Source organism: Siniperca chuatsi, linkage group LG15, assembly GCF_020085105.1.
Source record: "Siniperca chuatsi isolate FFG_IHB_CAS linkage group LG15, ASM2008510v1, whole genome shotgun sequence".
NCBI lineage: Eukaryota > Metazoa > Chordata > Actinopteri > Centrarchiformes > Sinipercidae > Siniperca > Siniperca chuatsi.
The window spans coordinates 10275690-10292632 of NC_058056.1; the positions used below are offsets into that span (position 1 = coordinate 10275690).

At 39.8% G+C, this 16943-nt stretch overlaps 1 protein-coding gene across 1 annotated transcript; it reads left to right on the forward strand.

Annotated features, from left to right (window-relative positions):
* Positions 1 to 2088: 2088 nt before the first annotated feature.
* Positions 2089 to 16830, forward strand: lck (LCK proto-oncogene, Src family tyrosine kinase). Its single transcript, XM_044167942.1, has 13 exons — positions 2089 to 2289; positions 4145 to 4257; positions 4891 to 4951; positions 6237 to 6327; positions 7605 to 7703; positions 7850 to 7953; positions 8586 to 8735; positions 8836 to 8988; positions 10736 to 10915; positions 13117 to 13193; positions 15485 to 15638; positions 15898 to 16029; positions 16172 to 16830. Exons 2-13 carry the CDS (start codon positions 4150 to 4152, stop codon positions 16366 to 16368), a joined length of 1506 nt encoding a protein of 501 aa, XP_044023877.1. The 5' UTR covers positions 2089 to 2289; positions 4145 to 4149; the 3' UTR covers positions 16369 to 16830.
* The last annotated feature ends 113 nt before the right edge of the window (positions 16831 to 16943 follow it).

A 16943-nucleotide genomic window follows, 5' to 3' on the forward strand; every position in this document is an offset into this window, starting at 1 on the left:
TCAATCTTATCTAGGCTAAATGTCACCACATGCTCCATCAGATCCAACCCTGTCATCCATCCTTGGTCTTAAAGCCACCTTGCACAATAGTCTCTTCTTTCCTTCCTCGAGACATTCATGACCTGGTGTAATATCCAAACATATGAATGGGGCCCTAGAGGGATGTGCAGAACCACAGACATTGTTGGACATAATTAGTTGAACAAGAAACCAAATATGCCTCTGCAGAGGCACTGTGTGAAATGAGAGCACAACTAGGACTGTTGAAATGATCATAGTGTGGCATACTTCAGGACAAGTATGACCTCGTGTAGTGGAAATGAATATCATATGGAAAATGCACAGATGTCGAGGTATTGCACATTGAGGCCTCATTCTTCAGTGAATGTTTTTACACTAAAGCGCTGCAGGACTTGTTTCACATGCCACTCAGCTCTGCCCTGCAGATAGTTTCCCCTGACCTTTCCCCCAATATCATAGCGCATGTCATCATAGCAGCAGAAGCTGATAACAAACTTAAAAATGGGTGATATTTGAATTGGTTAAAGACTGTATTAAAGTGTACGTGAGTAAGCATCAGCGGCAAAAAAAAAGGCAGAGCTCGCTCACATGAAAGAGGCCTGCACCTGCATCTAAAGCAGGTAGGAGGCATGGAAAAATTTCTGCATATTGATAGCATCTCTATTCGATTGCGTAACAGAATGTGATTTCCAACCACATTTGGAGGTAGTGACAACTGTGATCAAGGGGAAACTAGGAATACCCTTAAAGGCTCATAAGGCCTGCCAAAAGCTGATATCCAAAGATGGTGAGGCTCTTTTAGGTATGTGCCAGTTGATCCACAGTATTATTTCATCATATTACTGAGGAATTTGTATCTGTAATAATATAATATGTAATCTGTAATAAGATTCTGCCTTAAGAAACATAGAATACTATGGATGTGCATATGCATCTCTTTACTTTCTTTTTTGAAATCAGCTCAGTAAAAGACTCTGTGACATGCTATCAAACTACTTCACTCACCCTCCTAGATTCTCTCAGTAATGTGTTTTAACGGAAAAAGAGTGAGCTCAGGTGGTTTCATCGCATGTCGAATCTATGCTGTGGCAGTCTTCTATAAGCACACATTTATGTGCACTTCCTGTAATGTTTGGACTCACTTCCTGCCAGTGCATACTCTGTAGCAGCAGCCGTTCACCACAAGAGAAGTGCTGCGGCCCGCAGCAGAGTTGTCTGAAAGGTAGAAAATGCGACAGCACAGGCAGTGTGCAATCTGAGAGACTTGTTAATTCATGTCTCCTCTCAGGGCAAAATGTGACCATGGTGTGGCCCCCATTCAACAAAGAGCTTGGATTAAAGTAATGATTCGTTAGAGGGTCATCCACTAATTGACATTTCTCCCTCTGTAAGTGAGGTATTTGTGGCTAATTTTGTCTATTTATTTTTTTTCATATTTGTCGTAGTTGTAAAAAACCAAGGCCAAAGTCTATTTTTAAATGGTCCACTGGCCGCAAACTGAACAGACACAAACCACATGTATAGATGGCAAAAATAGCCAAACCTGAGGCCTGAAACCACTACACAGGAACCATGACTGTCTCAAATCACCAAAATGTGGCATCACTATAAATAATAATAAATTATGATACTGCAAAGATCAATCTGATGCTATGTGAAATCCTCTATCGTATCAAATACTCTCTTGCAAGGTGAATTCTTTTGAATAGCCCTGGACCACCACCTCAGCCCTACATTGATGGCGTTCCTCACCTTAAAGGTCATTGACTCACAGATGTTATACACAAAAGTAGCACAAAAATATACAAATATAACCTCACTACTGTCTCGCAACCTACCATGGCATCTTTTTTTAAACTGTATTGGAACATTCACATCTCAGCTCCAACTCTGGGAAAGGTGCTGTCCTGACCCCTTTACCATGGAGCCTATAACGTTCCCCCATGCTCACACACAGCTGCATGGTAAAGCACCTGTTAGAAGCCTGCAGAGCAGCCCTCAACCTTTCAACGACAGGAAACTCTCTGGGTTGGTCTCCTCCACTGCTCTAAACTATGTGTTTGCATGTGTGTGTGTACAGACACAAAGCGGCATAGCGTTGAGCCAGTTATAATAAGAGAAGCGGATGATGACATCTTCACACCCAGACTCCAGTGGTGAAAAACGCACTTATTGCTAAATAGCTCTTTCAAAAAATAGCTATAAAGAACATCTCTATGGCGGCACTTGGAATCTGATATTATTGGAAGACATTTCATATTTCAAGAGGTAAGTTTCAAACTTACATCGGTTTAAAATATAGAGAAAGAAAAGACTGTGACTAAGGTAGAGAGCCAAACGTGATCATTTCCCTGTAATTATCGTTTGTATTATACAAAATATGCCACGTAAATCAGAGTTTAGGTCAGGTTGTTTATAGTTGGTAGAGGGTTAGATCTTGTGACTTTTTTTATATAATTGTACTTTTTAAATTGACGCATAGAGAATGATAATGTTCGCACCCAGAAGTAATGGCCATTTAGCTCAAGTCCATATTTTATTTCCATTGCATGATTTAACATAAAGGCTAGTAACAAAACACATTCAGGTACTGGTTGTGTCATAGTCACTGTTGATAACTATCAGTATTACAAAGAAGATGGGACCACATAAGAAAAACAGGATGGTTTCTCGTTGCAATAAAAGATGCCCTGTATCCTATTAATCCATTTTATAAGTTTATTATTAAAATCAAATATAAACTTCAGGCATTTATGTGTTTGTAAATTCATAGCTGTCACACAAACATGTCTGTACGCGAGCAGTAATGCAGGTGTTGACTGGATGTGAAGAACAAAATCAAATTTGAATGTGAAACATCAAATTGTTGCTGTGAAATTGGTGCAAAAACAAGAAAATACCCATAAAAATGTCTTTTTTTTAATGTGTAAATGTTGTTTCTTGGTTTATGGTGTTCTCAATGTCTTCTGAAATTTATTTAGTCCACAAGCTTGTCAATGCCAGTGAATTAAGCCAAGGTCTTAGGTCATTCTTACAGTCCTCACTTACCATCTTGATACCCATAATACTTTGCAAACAATAACAATATTTGTTTGGAAAGGCCTTCAGCTGCAGATCATAAAAAGAAGAGGGTAGCCCCTCAATGGAAAATGCTGACTTTGTTTGTGTGACTCCCTGAGTGCTGGCCAACAGGCGTAGGAGTGCTGATAATTCAAAAAACGTCTTCATATCCTGGTGATCCTCCTGTGATTCGTTCCTTGGGGTCTCGGTACAGTGGCGTGTTGTTATTGCCGGGTCAGGCCTCTCCAGATTTTTCTCACGGCTCTGAGCCTTTGGGACAGACGGCTGCCACGATTAGCCCACTGACCCTGTTCCATGAGTGGTCCAATGGGAGCCAAGTGAGCTTGAGAAAGCCAGTTCGTACAGTGCACCAGTGTAAGACACACTCCAGAACATGTGCAGACGTTGGATTATACAAGATTAGTATTTGTGCAGTTTTGTAGCGCCTGCTATTCCAATCTGAATTAGAATTAGAACATGTAAAGGCCTGTGATTTGCAACGCTGAACGTGGCCGTAACAATTGAGTTGTTTGTCACAGTTCTGAATGTCATTTGTGGGATTTTATTTGACAGTTGTGTGCATGTTTAAATACAGTGTCAAAAGAGTGTCTAAAATGGTAGCTTTTACAGGTGTTAGGCTCTCAGTTTCCAGCCTGATTCACCACACAGCCTCCATTTTGAGGCGAGGCCCTCATTCACATCTGATTAAAGCAGTTTTCAGAAACGAAAACATTTTGTGTCTTCTGTTAGTGTCCTATGCCCACAAATCTTAAAATGCAGCCATGAAAGAGGCCTTTTTGAAACTTTTTTAAAAAGTTGTCTCATGTTTATGGGTTTTATTTTTTTTTACAAACAGTATTTGATGTCCGTAATTGAAGACTGTCCTGGATTGGTATGAGAGGCATTCATTTGGGGAAAACATAGCTATCTAAGATGACAGCCAAAAAGAAAATACTGTCATTAGAGAATTGTTGCCATTAAAAAATGAGTAATCAATATTTTATGAACATTTTGATGGCCATGCAACACCATTAGAAAAATAACTCAAACCTCTAAATTGCAGAAAAGATGGGATGTAACTGCAGTTCGGACTATTCAGACAGCGACTGGATCGAGAACTTGGATGAAATCTGCGAACACTGCAACTGTCCCATAGCTCCCCCGTCATGCAATCCAGTAAGTGTCTATGTATTTACTGTATGTGCAGGCATGTATTTGTGTTTTTCTATTTGTACGCACATGCATTTTTATACTGTAGTGTATGAATGTGTGTGAGTGTGGGGGGTGTGTAAGTGAGCTTGACATGAATGGGTTTTGGTTGTTTGTGTGGTTGAATGTGAATGACCACTTGAAGGACATACACACATATGTTGACTGCAGTACAGTGCAAGTGAGATGGTGTGAACATACCCAATTCATTTCATGTTGTGTAAATTATCACAACATTACCAAGAAAATTATAAAGTACAGTCTGCTGTTGTATGTTTCAGTCCAGAAATTTTTTATAACTTTCATAAGTGCCTGGGAAGTTGTAATTAAATGGGAGCATAATTATTCTCTCAATGTTGTTTGTTTCCTGTCCATCAGTTAGATGTCCCATTAGATTAGAAATAGCAGAGTGTGTGTGTGTCACAATACATTGAGACATTTTGTGTGGGAAAAACTGTCAATACAAAACTGCTGATGATTTACCAACGAGATCTGCAATCTAAACCAGAAATGTACTTGTATCTTTTGTACCTGTTGTTCTTCGGAAAGCAGAATTTAAAATGCAAGTCTGATCTTGTTTGTTTTTTTCTCTCTCACCAGTACACAGACCAGCTGATTCCATACCCATCACAGCATTCACCTCCTACATCTCCATTACCAGGTGACAAGATACGTTATATTTCTTTCTGGATGTGTGTCTGTGTGTGTGTTTAAGTATCTACAGGTGCATGTCTCACTAGTGACACTTACATGTTATATGGTGAGTCAACATACGACATCGTTTTAATAGGGTAAAAAAGGGCAACAGAGGAGATCTCTCTTTCAGGATGCACAGACCTGCAATAGATGATGTATATACAGTACAGCGCATACAGCAGTAGCAAAATTATGGAAAAACAGAATGGCAGTATTAGGTTAATAAAGCACAAACATTAAGTAAATATTAAGTGTGGGACAAATTTGCGAGTTTCAGGCAGAGTGTTAAAGTATTTTTCAAAGTACAATTAAATACATAAGGACAAATGTTAAAAAACACATTGGAAATACATTAAAAAGCTTTTTGTTTTTTCCTTTACCCCTAATAAAATTATTTATTTATTTTACATATCCATGTATCTTTCACTTCTTTCAGCTCCTAACTTTCCTAATGTCTCTCTCCTTAAATCCTTCTAGTGTATTAGTTTCATATTTTTCCTCACAACATTTCCCATTTTCCTTATTGCTTATTTGATAATGTGTCTGAAATGAGCTTGCTTTATAGATTGTCTGTCGCAGGGCATTGGCTAATCATTGTGTACAGAAAACAATTAACTACTTTTTATTAAAACTAAATTAAATTCTTTACTTTATTGTATCATTTAGTTATGGATTCAGTTACACTTCTAACTCATCAGAAAGCCTATTAGCCACGTTTGCTGCCACTGGGGCTTCACATCCCCCCCATGTCCCGTATCGTCTTCTTGTATTTTTATTATTGTATTATATTTTTGTCTTGAAGTAAAAAAGCAAATCACTGTAAGCTGGAATTCTTTGTAGCTCCTTGTGGGGTTGTATTCTCTTCGGTTATCATGGAAAACAAAAGAAAGCAAACCCCCCCGCAAAAGAAAAGCCAACTGGAAATGTCTATTTGCTACACAAGAGAAATGTGGCTTTAGCAAATAATTTATTAATTGGGTTAAGATTCTGTACGCTAACCCTTCAGAGATATTATCAATAATGTACAACCGTCACAAATTTCATACTGCATGGGGAACCAGGCAAGGATGTCCACTCTCTCCATTCACCTTTGCCATCGAGCCTTTAGCAGCAGCCATTCGTCAAAATATTGTCAAATAAATTCAGTCATCCAGAACATAACATAAGCCTTTATTCTATTTCTGCTATGTCCCATTTGTGAGTAAATGTATTTCACCTATATTCTATTTAACTAAAACTTCCTCTTGCAGACAACCTTGTGGTGGCCATATACAGTTATGAACCCAATCATGATGGTGACCTGGGCTTTGAGAAGGGAGACAAGCTCAAGATCATCAACAAGTAAGCTGCTATTAACATATAGTAAAGCTTGGTAAAATAGAATTATAATAATAATTCAAGCCCAGAAAACAAGTCGTATACTATTCACTATTCACATTTCTTTTTTTCAGGCAATTATACACTAATGAAAACATACTCACAAATATTATACTTCCTTTCTGCCAATAGCTCCTCAAAAAATGTTACATACTGGACCTTTAAGTGTGTCGGACCACTATGTATGCAGCAAGATAACCTGTGTGTTTCCTTACCAGCTATGTTAACTACAAGCCTAGTGGTCTAAGGCACATATCATGTGTTCACCTTTCCAACCGGGGACTTGTTGCATGTCAATCCCCCTTGCTCTCGCCCCATGTTTCCTGTCTCTCTCTACTGTCAACTATTGAAAAAAGGCAAAAATGTCAAAAACATTTAGCCGCATGATTACATGGATAAATAAAGGAAATGAAGGTAAACGTTCTTACGGACCTGCAGTGCATTTGTTAAGTCATAAAATGCATGTGTAACAGGCTATTAGGGAAAATGGAATGGGTTTTTTAATGTAATTGAATTTTTTGAGAAAAATTAAAAGATGGCTCTATAAATGTGAAAAGCAAAAGATGACTGGTTTATCTGGTTTTATGTGGTGGTCCAGCAAACTCTGAAATGGAGTTTTACTTCATTCAGTGGAGGGCTGTAGTTACCATTGAGGACAATCAGGTCATGTCCTCTGTGATATATCTGGAAACTGGGGGGGGGGGTTATTACATGAAGATGAGTTTATATTATATGATTACACACATATAACACATGATTTTCTTTTTAGGTGGATTGTAATATTTTTTAGAGTTAATTTTTCTGTTTAAGTGAAAAAAAATTAGCAGTCTACATACCTGGCACCAGACCATAATGTAGGAAAAATTTTTTAAATATAATTGTACAGAGTTTGGTTGGCGACTAGACAGAAATTTCTCAGGTGATTGGAATTCTGCAAGGTGAATTTGGAAATATTCCTCTGATAAACTTCAAAGGTTTAACAAGTTCTATGCAATGTGGTGAATATTGTATATAGCTTGTAGTGAGCACTGATATGCAAGACATTTCTCCTACTAAGTGTGATGTGGTTCATTTCATGTAGTGATCATTTACGTTGCAAAGAACCCTTTTGCCTGTGGGGGCTAATTGAAACTGCTCTCTGAATGTGTAAGCACACATCACCCGAAAGTCTAGACTGCTGTGAGGCATCCCAGATATGTAAACTCACTCATGGTTTTATTGCTGTCTCTTTTGACATCTAGGGATGATCCAGAGTGGTATTTGGCAGAGTCTCTCACCACAGGCCAGCAGGGCTACATCCCACACAACTTTGTTGCAATGACCACAGTGGAGACTGAACCGTACGTCATACAGGAAACACAATGACACTGCTCTCAACACCATGTCACTCAACCTCAACACCGTCTCGTATGATGCATGCTGTGTCCCTGAGGGAAGGGAAGTGGTTAGCTCAAAGCGTGAAGCATATTGTGTGTTTTTGCTGCAGGTGGTTCTTTAAGAACATTTCTAGAAACGAAGCCATGAGGCTCCTCCTCGCTCCTGGGAATACGCTGGGCTCCTTCCTGATTCGAGAGAGTGAGACAACCCCAGGTAAAGTGATTTTTTTGTCATCACAGCACTGACTCATATACAGCCCACACACGATCAAAGTTTCTATTTCACAAGGTGTTTCTCAGCATGATATTTGAGTATGGCTTTCCACTGTGACATTTGCTTAAAGGCGCTAACATTTTTAAACATCAATATATTTGACTGTGTCTTGTTATTACTGGCAGTGTTTATAAAATAAGGCCGAAACCCCCTTCCTGTTTCCCAACTCGCTTAATCTATTTATAAAATAAAATGTATTATTATATGATTTAAGTTTTGCTTTACTGCCGAAACTCTGCTTATACATGTACATTTCATTCATTCCACTATTTGTGTTGGAAATGCAGCCGTGGAATACTAACTCCACTAGATGTGTGCCGTAAATCATCATTGAGCAGACCAGAATCTGGTCAACTGCATAACAAAATCAGTGTTAAGGCTGATAGAGTTTGCCCCTGTTCTCTTCTCTGTTTAGACGAATAACTGAAATGGAGTATTGATTTAATGCTGTTAAAATGCTACACATAAGAGCTCCAAACCTGCATTTAAACCCAATTTCATTTGTGATTTTCAGCTATTTTAGGTGAAATCTGCATCATCTCACATTAGATTATGTTTCCTCTTTGTTCCAGGATCATACTCCTTATCAATCAGGGACTTGGACCACAACACCGGTGAAGGAGTCAAGCACTACAGAATCCGCAACATGGACAGTGGTGGCTTCTACATCACAGCCAAGATATCCTTCAACTCGCTGAAGGAGCTTGTCCAGCATCACTCGCGTGCGTACAGCCTCTTGAAGGGGATCAATCAAGACTACTGATTACTGTGGGGGTCTTCATCTGAATCATTTTAACGCTGTCTCCTCTGTCCGTCATCCAGGTGATTCAGACGGGTTGTGCACAAAGCTGGTGAAGCCGTGTCAGTCGAGGGCGCCGCAGAAGCCCTGGTGGCAGGATGAGTGGGAGATTCCCCGTGAGTCCCTGAAGTTGGAGCGCAGGCTTGGAGCAGGGCAGTTTGGAGAGGTCTGGATGGGTGAGTCTAAAATTGAATTCTGTCATTTAAGTGTTGTTTTGCCATTTTGTACATAGAAGTTTGAACCATTTTGCACAGATACATCACATGTACAAAGCCCAGTTGCTCAATCAAGACTGTGCGTCTGCTAGAAAGCCTTTAGCCGGGGTTTTTCTGCAGTGTATGCAGAACAGTTTCCTCAACACAGCCTTAATTGTAGGCTTGTATGAGCTGGTTAACTGGAGACTGACGAATGAGGTATTATCCCTGTTATGCAACATCACTCAAACTCAATGAATCTACCTTTCCAATGAACTCACAGGAATTGCCTCTTAACAATACTTGCATGAATGTCTATTGTCTTTGTGGAGTATTGAGTGAAACCAGATGGCAAAATGTTTTAATCAAAAGGGTATCAGTTGAAATAATCTGTGCCACAACCCCCTTATTATTCAATCGGATGGGTATTTTCCATCCTCATTTGCCAGCACAATTCAACATCCCAAACAAACCACTGTACTAGAGCTAAACATTACTCACCATGGAACTTGTCCTCCTCTAACAGCCACTTTCTATTTACAGTATCTTCTTGCATGTAGTCTGGGCACTGTATTTGTTTCTTTATCCTCATAGAAACATTGGTTCAAGGACATAGTTGAGTAATGGGAGTGATGATCATTTGCTATGAAATGTTTATTCTCGTTAGTTAACATGAAAATATGTGATAGCCATCCTTTATAGCGAGAAGATTTCCATTGTAGATAAAAGAGATGGAGGAATGCTTTGCATACTGACTGTAATTTGTTCCCAGCATTTGCTACACTTCATGCATGGTGTGAGATGCTCAGCGCCTTATATGATTCAAGCTAAAACTGGTTGGCCGTGGGTTTGGTTGACATGATATACGGGAGTGTTAGAATGTAGTTGTGTGGCGGTGTGGGAGCATCACTGCATGGCCCATTTGTGTGACGTGTGTGCTGATTGTTGCGTTTCTCCAAAAGCTGGTTCTGTATCAACATTTTGCCGCAGGGCCGTTGCGGTCCCCACCGCGGCAGCCTAAACGCACTACCAACATTCAAATTAATGGGAGTGACTGGTGCCTGATTTGGTGTGACAGCCTCAGTGTACCAGAGCTGGAATGAGATCCTGTTTGCACGAGAGTCATCTGGAACTGCTGTTAGTTTAGCACATACTTGATCACAACTCATGACATAAGCACTGTAGGCTATTTTTGACCCCTACAAGCTGAGATGAAAGCTCTCCTGGTTTACTTTTACATTAAACACAGTGTAGTAATTCATGTGGACAAAACAGAAAGTGAAGCCTAGTGACTTTGGTGATCCCCTGACTTCTATTCTAACACCAACATGAGGTTGACATTTTTGGTTTTGAGCGAAAAAGCTCAACAACTATTGGGTGGATTGCCATTAAAATTGGTACAGAGTGGAACAAGTGAAATGTCTTGACAATTCCCCTCAAGATGAACTGTAATGATTTTTGCAATCCCTTAACTTTTCATCAGGTCAAAATTCCAGTTTGTCCAATACTTTGGTTTGTGACTAAACACCTGCAAAATTAACGACATTCCCATCAGCCTCAACTATACTTTGTGTTTAGTGCTAATTAGCAAATGTTAGCATGCTAACACGCTAAACTAAACATTGGCATGTTAGCGTTATACCTAAGTACAGAGCTGCTAGCATGGCTGTAGACTTGTTTTAATCAATGCCTTTCAGAACCCCGCTGATGTCTATATGTATATTTTCAGGTATCTACAATAATGACAGGAAGGTGGCAATTAAGAACCTGAAGATTGGCACAATGTCGGTGGAAGCCTTCCTGGCAGAGGCCAACATGATGAAGAACTTGCAGCATCCACGTCTTGTCCGCCTCTTCGCTGTTGTTACCCAGGAGCCAATCTATATTGTCACAGAGTACATGGAAAATGGTGGGTAGAAATACTCTCACAGCCTGAAGCATTTTACTAATAACATCAACCATCAGCAGGGAATTCCAAATATCACTGAAAGCATCAAAAGAAAAGGAAAACCAGGTTCCAGGGTATTTCCATGAAATGAATGCTCATTTGAAGATAAATTAAAAATAAATCCTTCTGTAATCATACCAGCTTCAGTTTAGTGACCTAAAATATGCCTAAGCCTGTCTGAAACGATAATTTCCTTAATCTCCTGCCCCGTTAGCCTGAACACCACAGGCAGTGTCATCAGGGTAGGCTCTGTGCCTGGAGCAAAGACAAAGAAAGTGTTTTATAGTCAGCGCCGTGTCATAGACGTTCAGGATCAAACATGTTGATCTGTTATCGGACTCACATGCTTGAACAAAAGACTGGGCTGCTCCATGTGTTTCATGAGTCATAGTGTTTTCAGACGTGTGCTCCACTCCAGCGATTCTGTTGAATAAGCTGAACACCTTCTGCTCACACAACCACAGCTGCCTTCCACTTTATTTGTGTTTGATAAACGATATGATATGAGATACACATTTCTGGAACTATACAGTATAACCATCACCTGTGACTGTGAATGAATGCAGCTGTGTGAGCAAACCTAAATAAGGGAGCTAAGTCATGAGCCTTGCCTCTCAAAGCATGCCGCTCTGCTGAAGTGGCCTGCCTTCTGATAGGCTATTTTCAGATTCTCCTCTTCAAACTCCCGTATTCGCTGCTCTGTGCTAAAATGTTTCAGAGCAAACATGAACTTTCACTTCTTTTCTGGGCCCTTCCAGACAGGTTACTGGTGTTTACTCACCGAGGGGAAGTCTCTCCTGGCCTGTTTGAGACGAGGGGGCTGTAAAATAGGAGAGGGTGATTCACCAGGTTATTGTTCGCCCCTGATGAGGCCTGGCTATTTTCCAGAGTCTGTACTGCGCGCATGCATCCACAGACACTCACAGGCACATACACAGACACATGTACACAAATACTGGAACACTGTAAGATTGCGGCAGTAAACAAACTGCGACAATGGCAGTTTGTTCAGCATCTTGCCACTGGATCTTCCTCTTTTTCCCTCCCTTCTTACATAACAAAGTACATGCGAAATCACAAACAACAACAACAAGAACAACAACAATAAAATGGGGTCATGGTTACAGCTGCAAACTACTTTCCATATTACAAGAATCTAGGCCCAGTAATAGTTTATTATGGCCAAATGCAGCAGTCATATGGATGTGATCTAGTTTAGGTTTCACTTTAATCTCAAAATTCTTTGTTATTCTTTTTCACTAGGATAAACAATAACAAAATGCACGGAGAGATGTTGTCACAAACACAGAAACAGCTTACAGCTGAATTGAATGGAGTGCCTTTGTGTAGTCTTGTATGTGTGGCCTGTAAACCACCAGCAGTGGCTCTACATGAGGCTGCCTCTTTGTCTGGGATCCACATGTGGACAGGACACAATTGTCGCCTCTGTTGTCAAGAGAAAGGATGGCTTGGAGTTCCCGTCTTTTCAATTTGTCTGGGTTTTTTTTTTTTATTATCGAAGACAACAAAGATGGAAAATAACAGGCGTGTCATCCCAGCCTCTCTTTGTGACCTTGACAAAAAGCGTTCCTCTGGCTCTCAGACTTCAAAAGCAGTCTTCCGGAGGAGCAAAGGCCTCCTCTTTCCTGGCACAGTGATTCCTCTTAAAGTATTTCCTTTGGTTTGACGTGGTTGGCTGGCATGCAGAGGTATTGTTCTGTGCTAATCAAACTCAACACAAAGTCAGCTGTCAGAAACTACGCATCTACTTGACTGATGCTCCGTGTACTTCCTCACTGTGTTATGATCCCTGATTCAAACTGCTATTCTGGTCCAACTCTGTCTATTTATGTCTGTGGGGAATCATGGTGTGTTTGACCAAAGAAAATATCATTAGTCTTCTTGACAAAGAACAATTTTACTTTTGTTCTTTTATTTTACATGGCATTCAAATACAACACAATAAACAAGTGTATATAGCTTTAATATTTATGATGTACTGGCGGTGGTAACCTGGTTTACCCAGTTCTTTATTCACAGAGGCTGACATGATTTGTGAAATAAATTCAGATTGTTTAGGTTAGTCACCAGTAGCAAGTAAGTATATAAAAAATTAATGAGTGCTTTTCTGAAGAGATATAACTTGAATGTCATTTTTACAGGTAGCCTAGTGGATTACCTAAAAACAACGGAGGGAAGCAGTTTGCCCATGAACACTCTGATAGACATGGCGTCTCAGGCAAGACATCTCTTTTTACTATCAATGTGACTCCTTTCACTCCATTTACCAGATTCCTTTTCATTTAATCTTTCACTTCCCATTCTCTCAGCATGATCCTCATAAACAGGAAACTGGCCACTGTTGTAATGAGGCTTACATTCAACACTAATCTCGTAATAACAATAGAGCTGGATGGATGTGTGTTTGTGCAGGCGAGCATCTCACACTACATCTTTTATCTACTCAGCAAGGTGCCAACTCAGCTAAACTGTCAATCAGGGCATGGTGACAAAACCTGAAACTGAATGTATAATTGCAGATTTTCCATTGAATTTCTCTGAATTTGTCTTATTGTACATACAGTAAGATGCTCTGTCACCAAAGGCCAAAGGCCAAAGTGATGACACTGTGTAATTCCCCCATATGAAAGTTAATGTTGTGAATCTATAATTGAAAGCCTGACCACTGACTAATTTGGTCAGTTAAGCCAGATGTTTGAACACGTTTGACACAGACTGTAACGATAGTTCGACATTTTGGAAAGTATGCTTATTCTCTTTCTTGTCAAGTGTTAGATAAGAAGATTGATACCACTTTCACATCTGTCTGTTAAATATTAAGATACAGCCAGGAGAGAGTTAGCTTAGCTTAGCACAAAGACTGGAAACGGGGAAACAGTTAGCATGGTTTTGTCTGAAGGTAACAAAATCCACCTACAAGCACAATTTGCGGTTTTACAATGAGCCAGGCTATTTCTTGGTTGAGAGCAGTGAGTCTTTTTGTCAGCATGAGGTTGCCAGGCAACCAACAGTCTCCAGAAAGTTTAAAAGAAATGATTAAACAAACAAGATACGACGTGTTAATTAGTGAGCTTTAGAAGTGCTGGTAGGCATATTTTTTTACCCTGGGACAGAGACAGGCTAGCTGTTTCCAGTCTTTATGCTAAGCTAACTGACTACTAGCTCTAGCTTCATTTTTAGCCTACAGACATGAAAGTGGTATCAATCTCGTTATCTAACTCTCAGCAAGTGAATAAGAGTTTTTTCCCAAAACGTCAAACTCTAATCATCCCCACATCTACTTCTTGAAATGATACATGCCAGTAAAGGAACTTTGACTTACATGTATTGTGGGTGTGGGAATGGAAAACACAACCACAGGAAGACAGACTTAAGTTTCAAAGTCTAACAAGACAAGAGATTCTTCATCCGGAGTCGGCAAATTCTCCTACGCCTTAAGAGTTTGGCGCAGGGAGGTGGAGTTCATACAGATCTTTGTGATGAACATATTTTACAGAAAGATGCTTTCAAGCCAGTCGACATGTACTAATAGCATCTGCGGTAAAAGCGCTAAGCAGGTAACTCTAACCATCATGTGATGGACCATAAAAATTCAAGTGATTAATCACCTTGCTCTTGCCACAGTATTGGACACTGTCCACATCCTTATGCCGTATGCTTTAAATATGTGTACATGTATGTAATCAGAGGAGCTTGAGATTTTACTCAAATGAATGTTAGCTATAGGAGAGTTAAGCAGATACCTAATTTAATGAATAATAATAAATATATGATAATAATGGAAAGTAATGGTTTATAGTTTCCGATTGATTCATACCACAATCACATGAATGAAATGAAGAGTAAAGAGGTGTTAAGTATCCTGAGTGGGAAGTCATGACGACGGAAGACGTTTATGAAATACACAGACACATACATACATCTCACATTCCTGACAAAACCCCCACGGCCAATCAGACCTATGTGATAGATTCTTATGTCCGAAATATGCACCATTGAGCCAGCAAAACGTAGAGAGTTAGATATTTGAACACAGACACAAATGACACAGATGCTTATGAAGTGTGGGAGGTGAATACTGGAGAAATCATCAGTATTTTCTTTATTAAGAAATATACCAGTTGCCTCATACATTAGGTCAATTCTCTCTGAGGTCTGCCTATGAGGAAATGACCCATGAAGTATTTGACTGAATAAGAAACACAATCACTGGAATAATCAGCCAGTCTGCGGTAAGGTAAAGGGAGGGCTGCAGATTTTAGTATCAGGAAGTAGAGCAGGCACAGCTGTGTACCTGGGTGGAGTACGCTGGTGAAGTAGAGAGGTAAAGGTTATAAGGAACTGACCTGGGGAAGTGGGAAACTCCCTGGTTTGGGGCTCTTTCTGTTCATCTGTCCAACACGCACAAATATAACACAATACTAAAACATACATAGCTCCCTCATACTCCTGTATTTCATGCTTGAACACAGACATGGGGCTTGACTGACAATGTGCTGTCCCCTACAGGTGGCTGACGGCATGGCCTTTATTGAGCAGCAAAATTACATTCATCGGGACTTGAGAGCAGCCAATATTCTGGTGTCTCATGAGCTCATCTGTAAGATTGCCGACTTTGGACTGGCCAGGCTGATTGAGGACAACGAATACACAGCAAGAGAGGGTAACAAGCCATTGTAGAGATCACTTATAACACATGTTCTTTTCAGCCCATAGAACCAATTTTCAGGCTAAATAATGTGTCTTATAGAATATTATTTGTTTTATTATACGTTTTTTATTTGAGAGCATTTGGCATGGAAAGATTTTAAAATGAATCACAAAAATGAAAGCGTGATAAAAATCTGTGCAGTAGCTCCACCAAGTGTTCATGCATTATTATTTTTCTTTTTGAAAAATAAAGTTTCCTTCTGTGTTCATAGGTGCAAAGTTCCCCATCAAATGGACTGCCCCAGAGGCTATTAACTATGGTACCTTTTCCATAAAATCGGATGTGTGGTCATTTGGGATCCTACTGACTGAAATAGTGACATATGGACGCATACCTTACCCTGGTAAATACTCATCCACTGTACTCATACTAGTCCATCACAAAATCATTTTATAATATTACCAAATTACAAGTCTAGCATGAATTATAATTGCTGAAAACATCATATCCATTGCTTACTCTCCTACATTTGACCTGTTGTTCAGGTATGTCCAACCCAGAGGTAATCCAGAACCTAGAGCGGAGCTACAGAATGCCGAAGCCAGAAAACTGTTCAGATGGGCTTTATGACATCATGTGTCTGTGCTGGAGGGAAAACCCAGAGGACAGGCCCACCTTCGAGTACCTGAGGTGTGTTCTGGAGGATTTCTTCACTGCCACAGAGAGGCAGTACCAGGAATAGCCCTGATGGGGCAGAAAGACATACAGACATACAATATATATACTCAAACTAAAGGCACAGCCTGTGAAGGTGGGTGCCAGATTGTGTTTTGTTTGTTGAAGAGTACATGCCTTTATATTGATAGGGTACAAACTGAGATTTTCCAAATAAGAGTACTTTGTTTCTGCATCAATCTTTTTCTGAAGTGGCTTCTTAGATATGATACAATCATATGTGGAACTGTGGACCTGAAACTCTTGTAACAGCTGGATCACTGCGTGCCAACAGCAGAAAGGAGAGTGATCACCATGCTGCTTGAATAAAATGGGAACTGTCTGATTTAGCTGAATATTTAGCTGCTCTCCTGGTGCTCATTGTTAAGATGTAAATACTATGAAACTGCTTCAGCTGTGTTTTACCTCTGTGGTTTAATAAATGTTTTCAAATTGTTTTAATTAATACAGTAAAAAAGCTTAACATGGATGCTGTTTGTTGTTATATTAAACATAGCAGAACCCATCACATTGCACTTCACCTATAATGAACCACCATCAGCCAGAGCATACTTGGTAATATGTTTCATCACATACAAAAAA

Bases quoted from the DNA above. Each gene is read 5' to 3' on its own strand.
- lck (XM_044167942.1), top strand. From the start codon at position 4,150: ATGGGATGTAACTGCAGTTCGGACTATTCAGACAGCGACTGGATCGAG. The intron at 7,704-7,849 runs GTACGTCATACA...TTTTTGCTGCAG, and splicing joins ACCACAGTGGAGACTGAACC to GTGGTTCTTTAAGAACATTT. The intron at 8,736-8,835 runs GTGCGTACAGCC...TCCGTCATCCAG, and splicing joins GCTTGTCCAGCATCACTCGC to GTGATTCAGACGGGTTGTGC.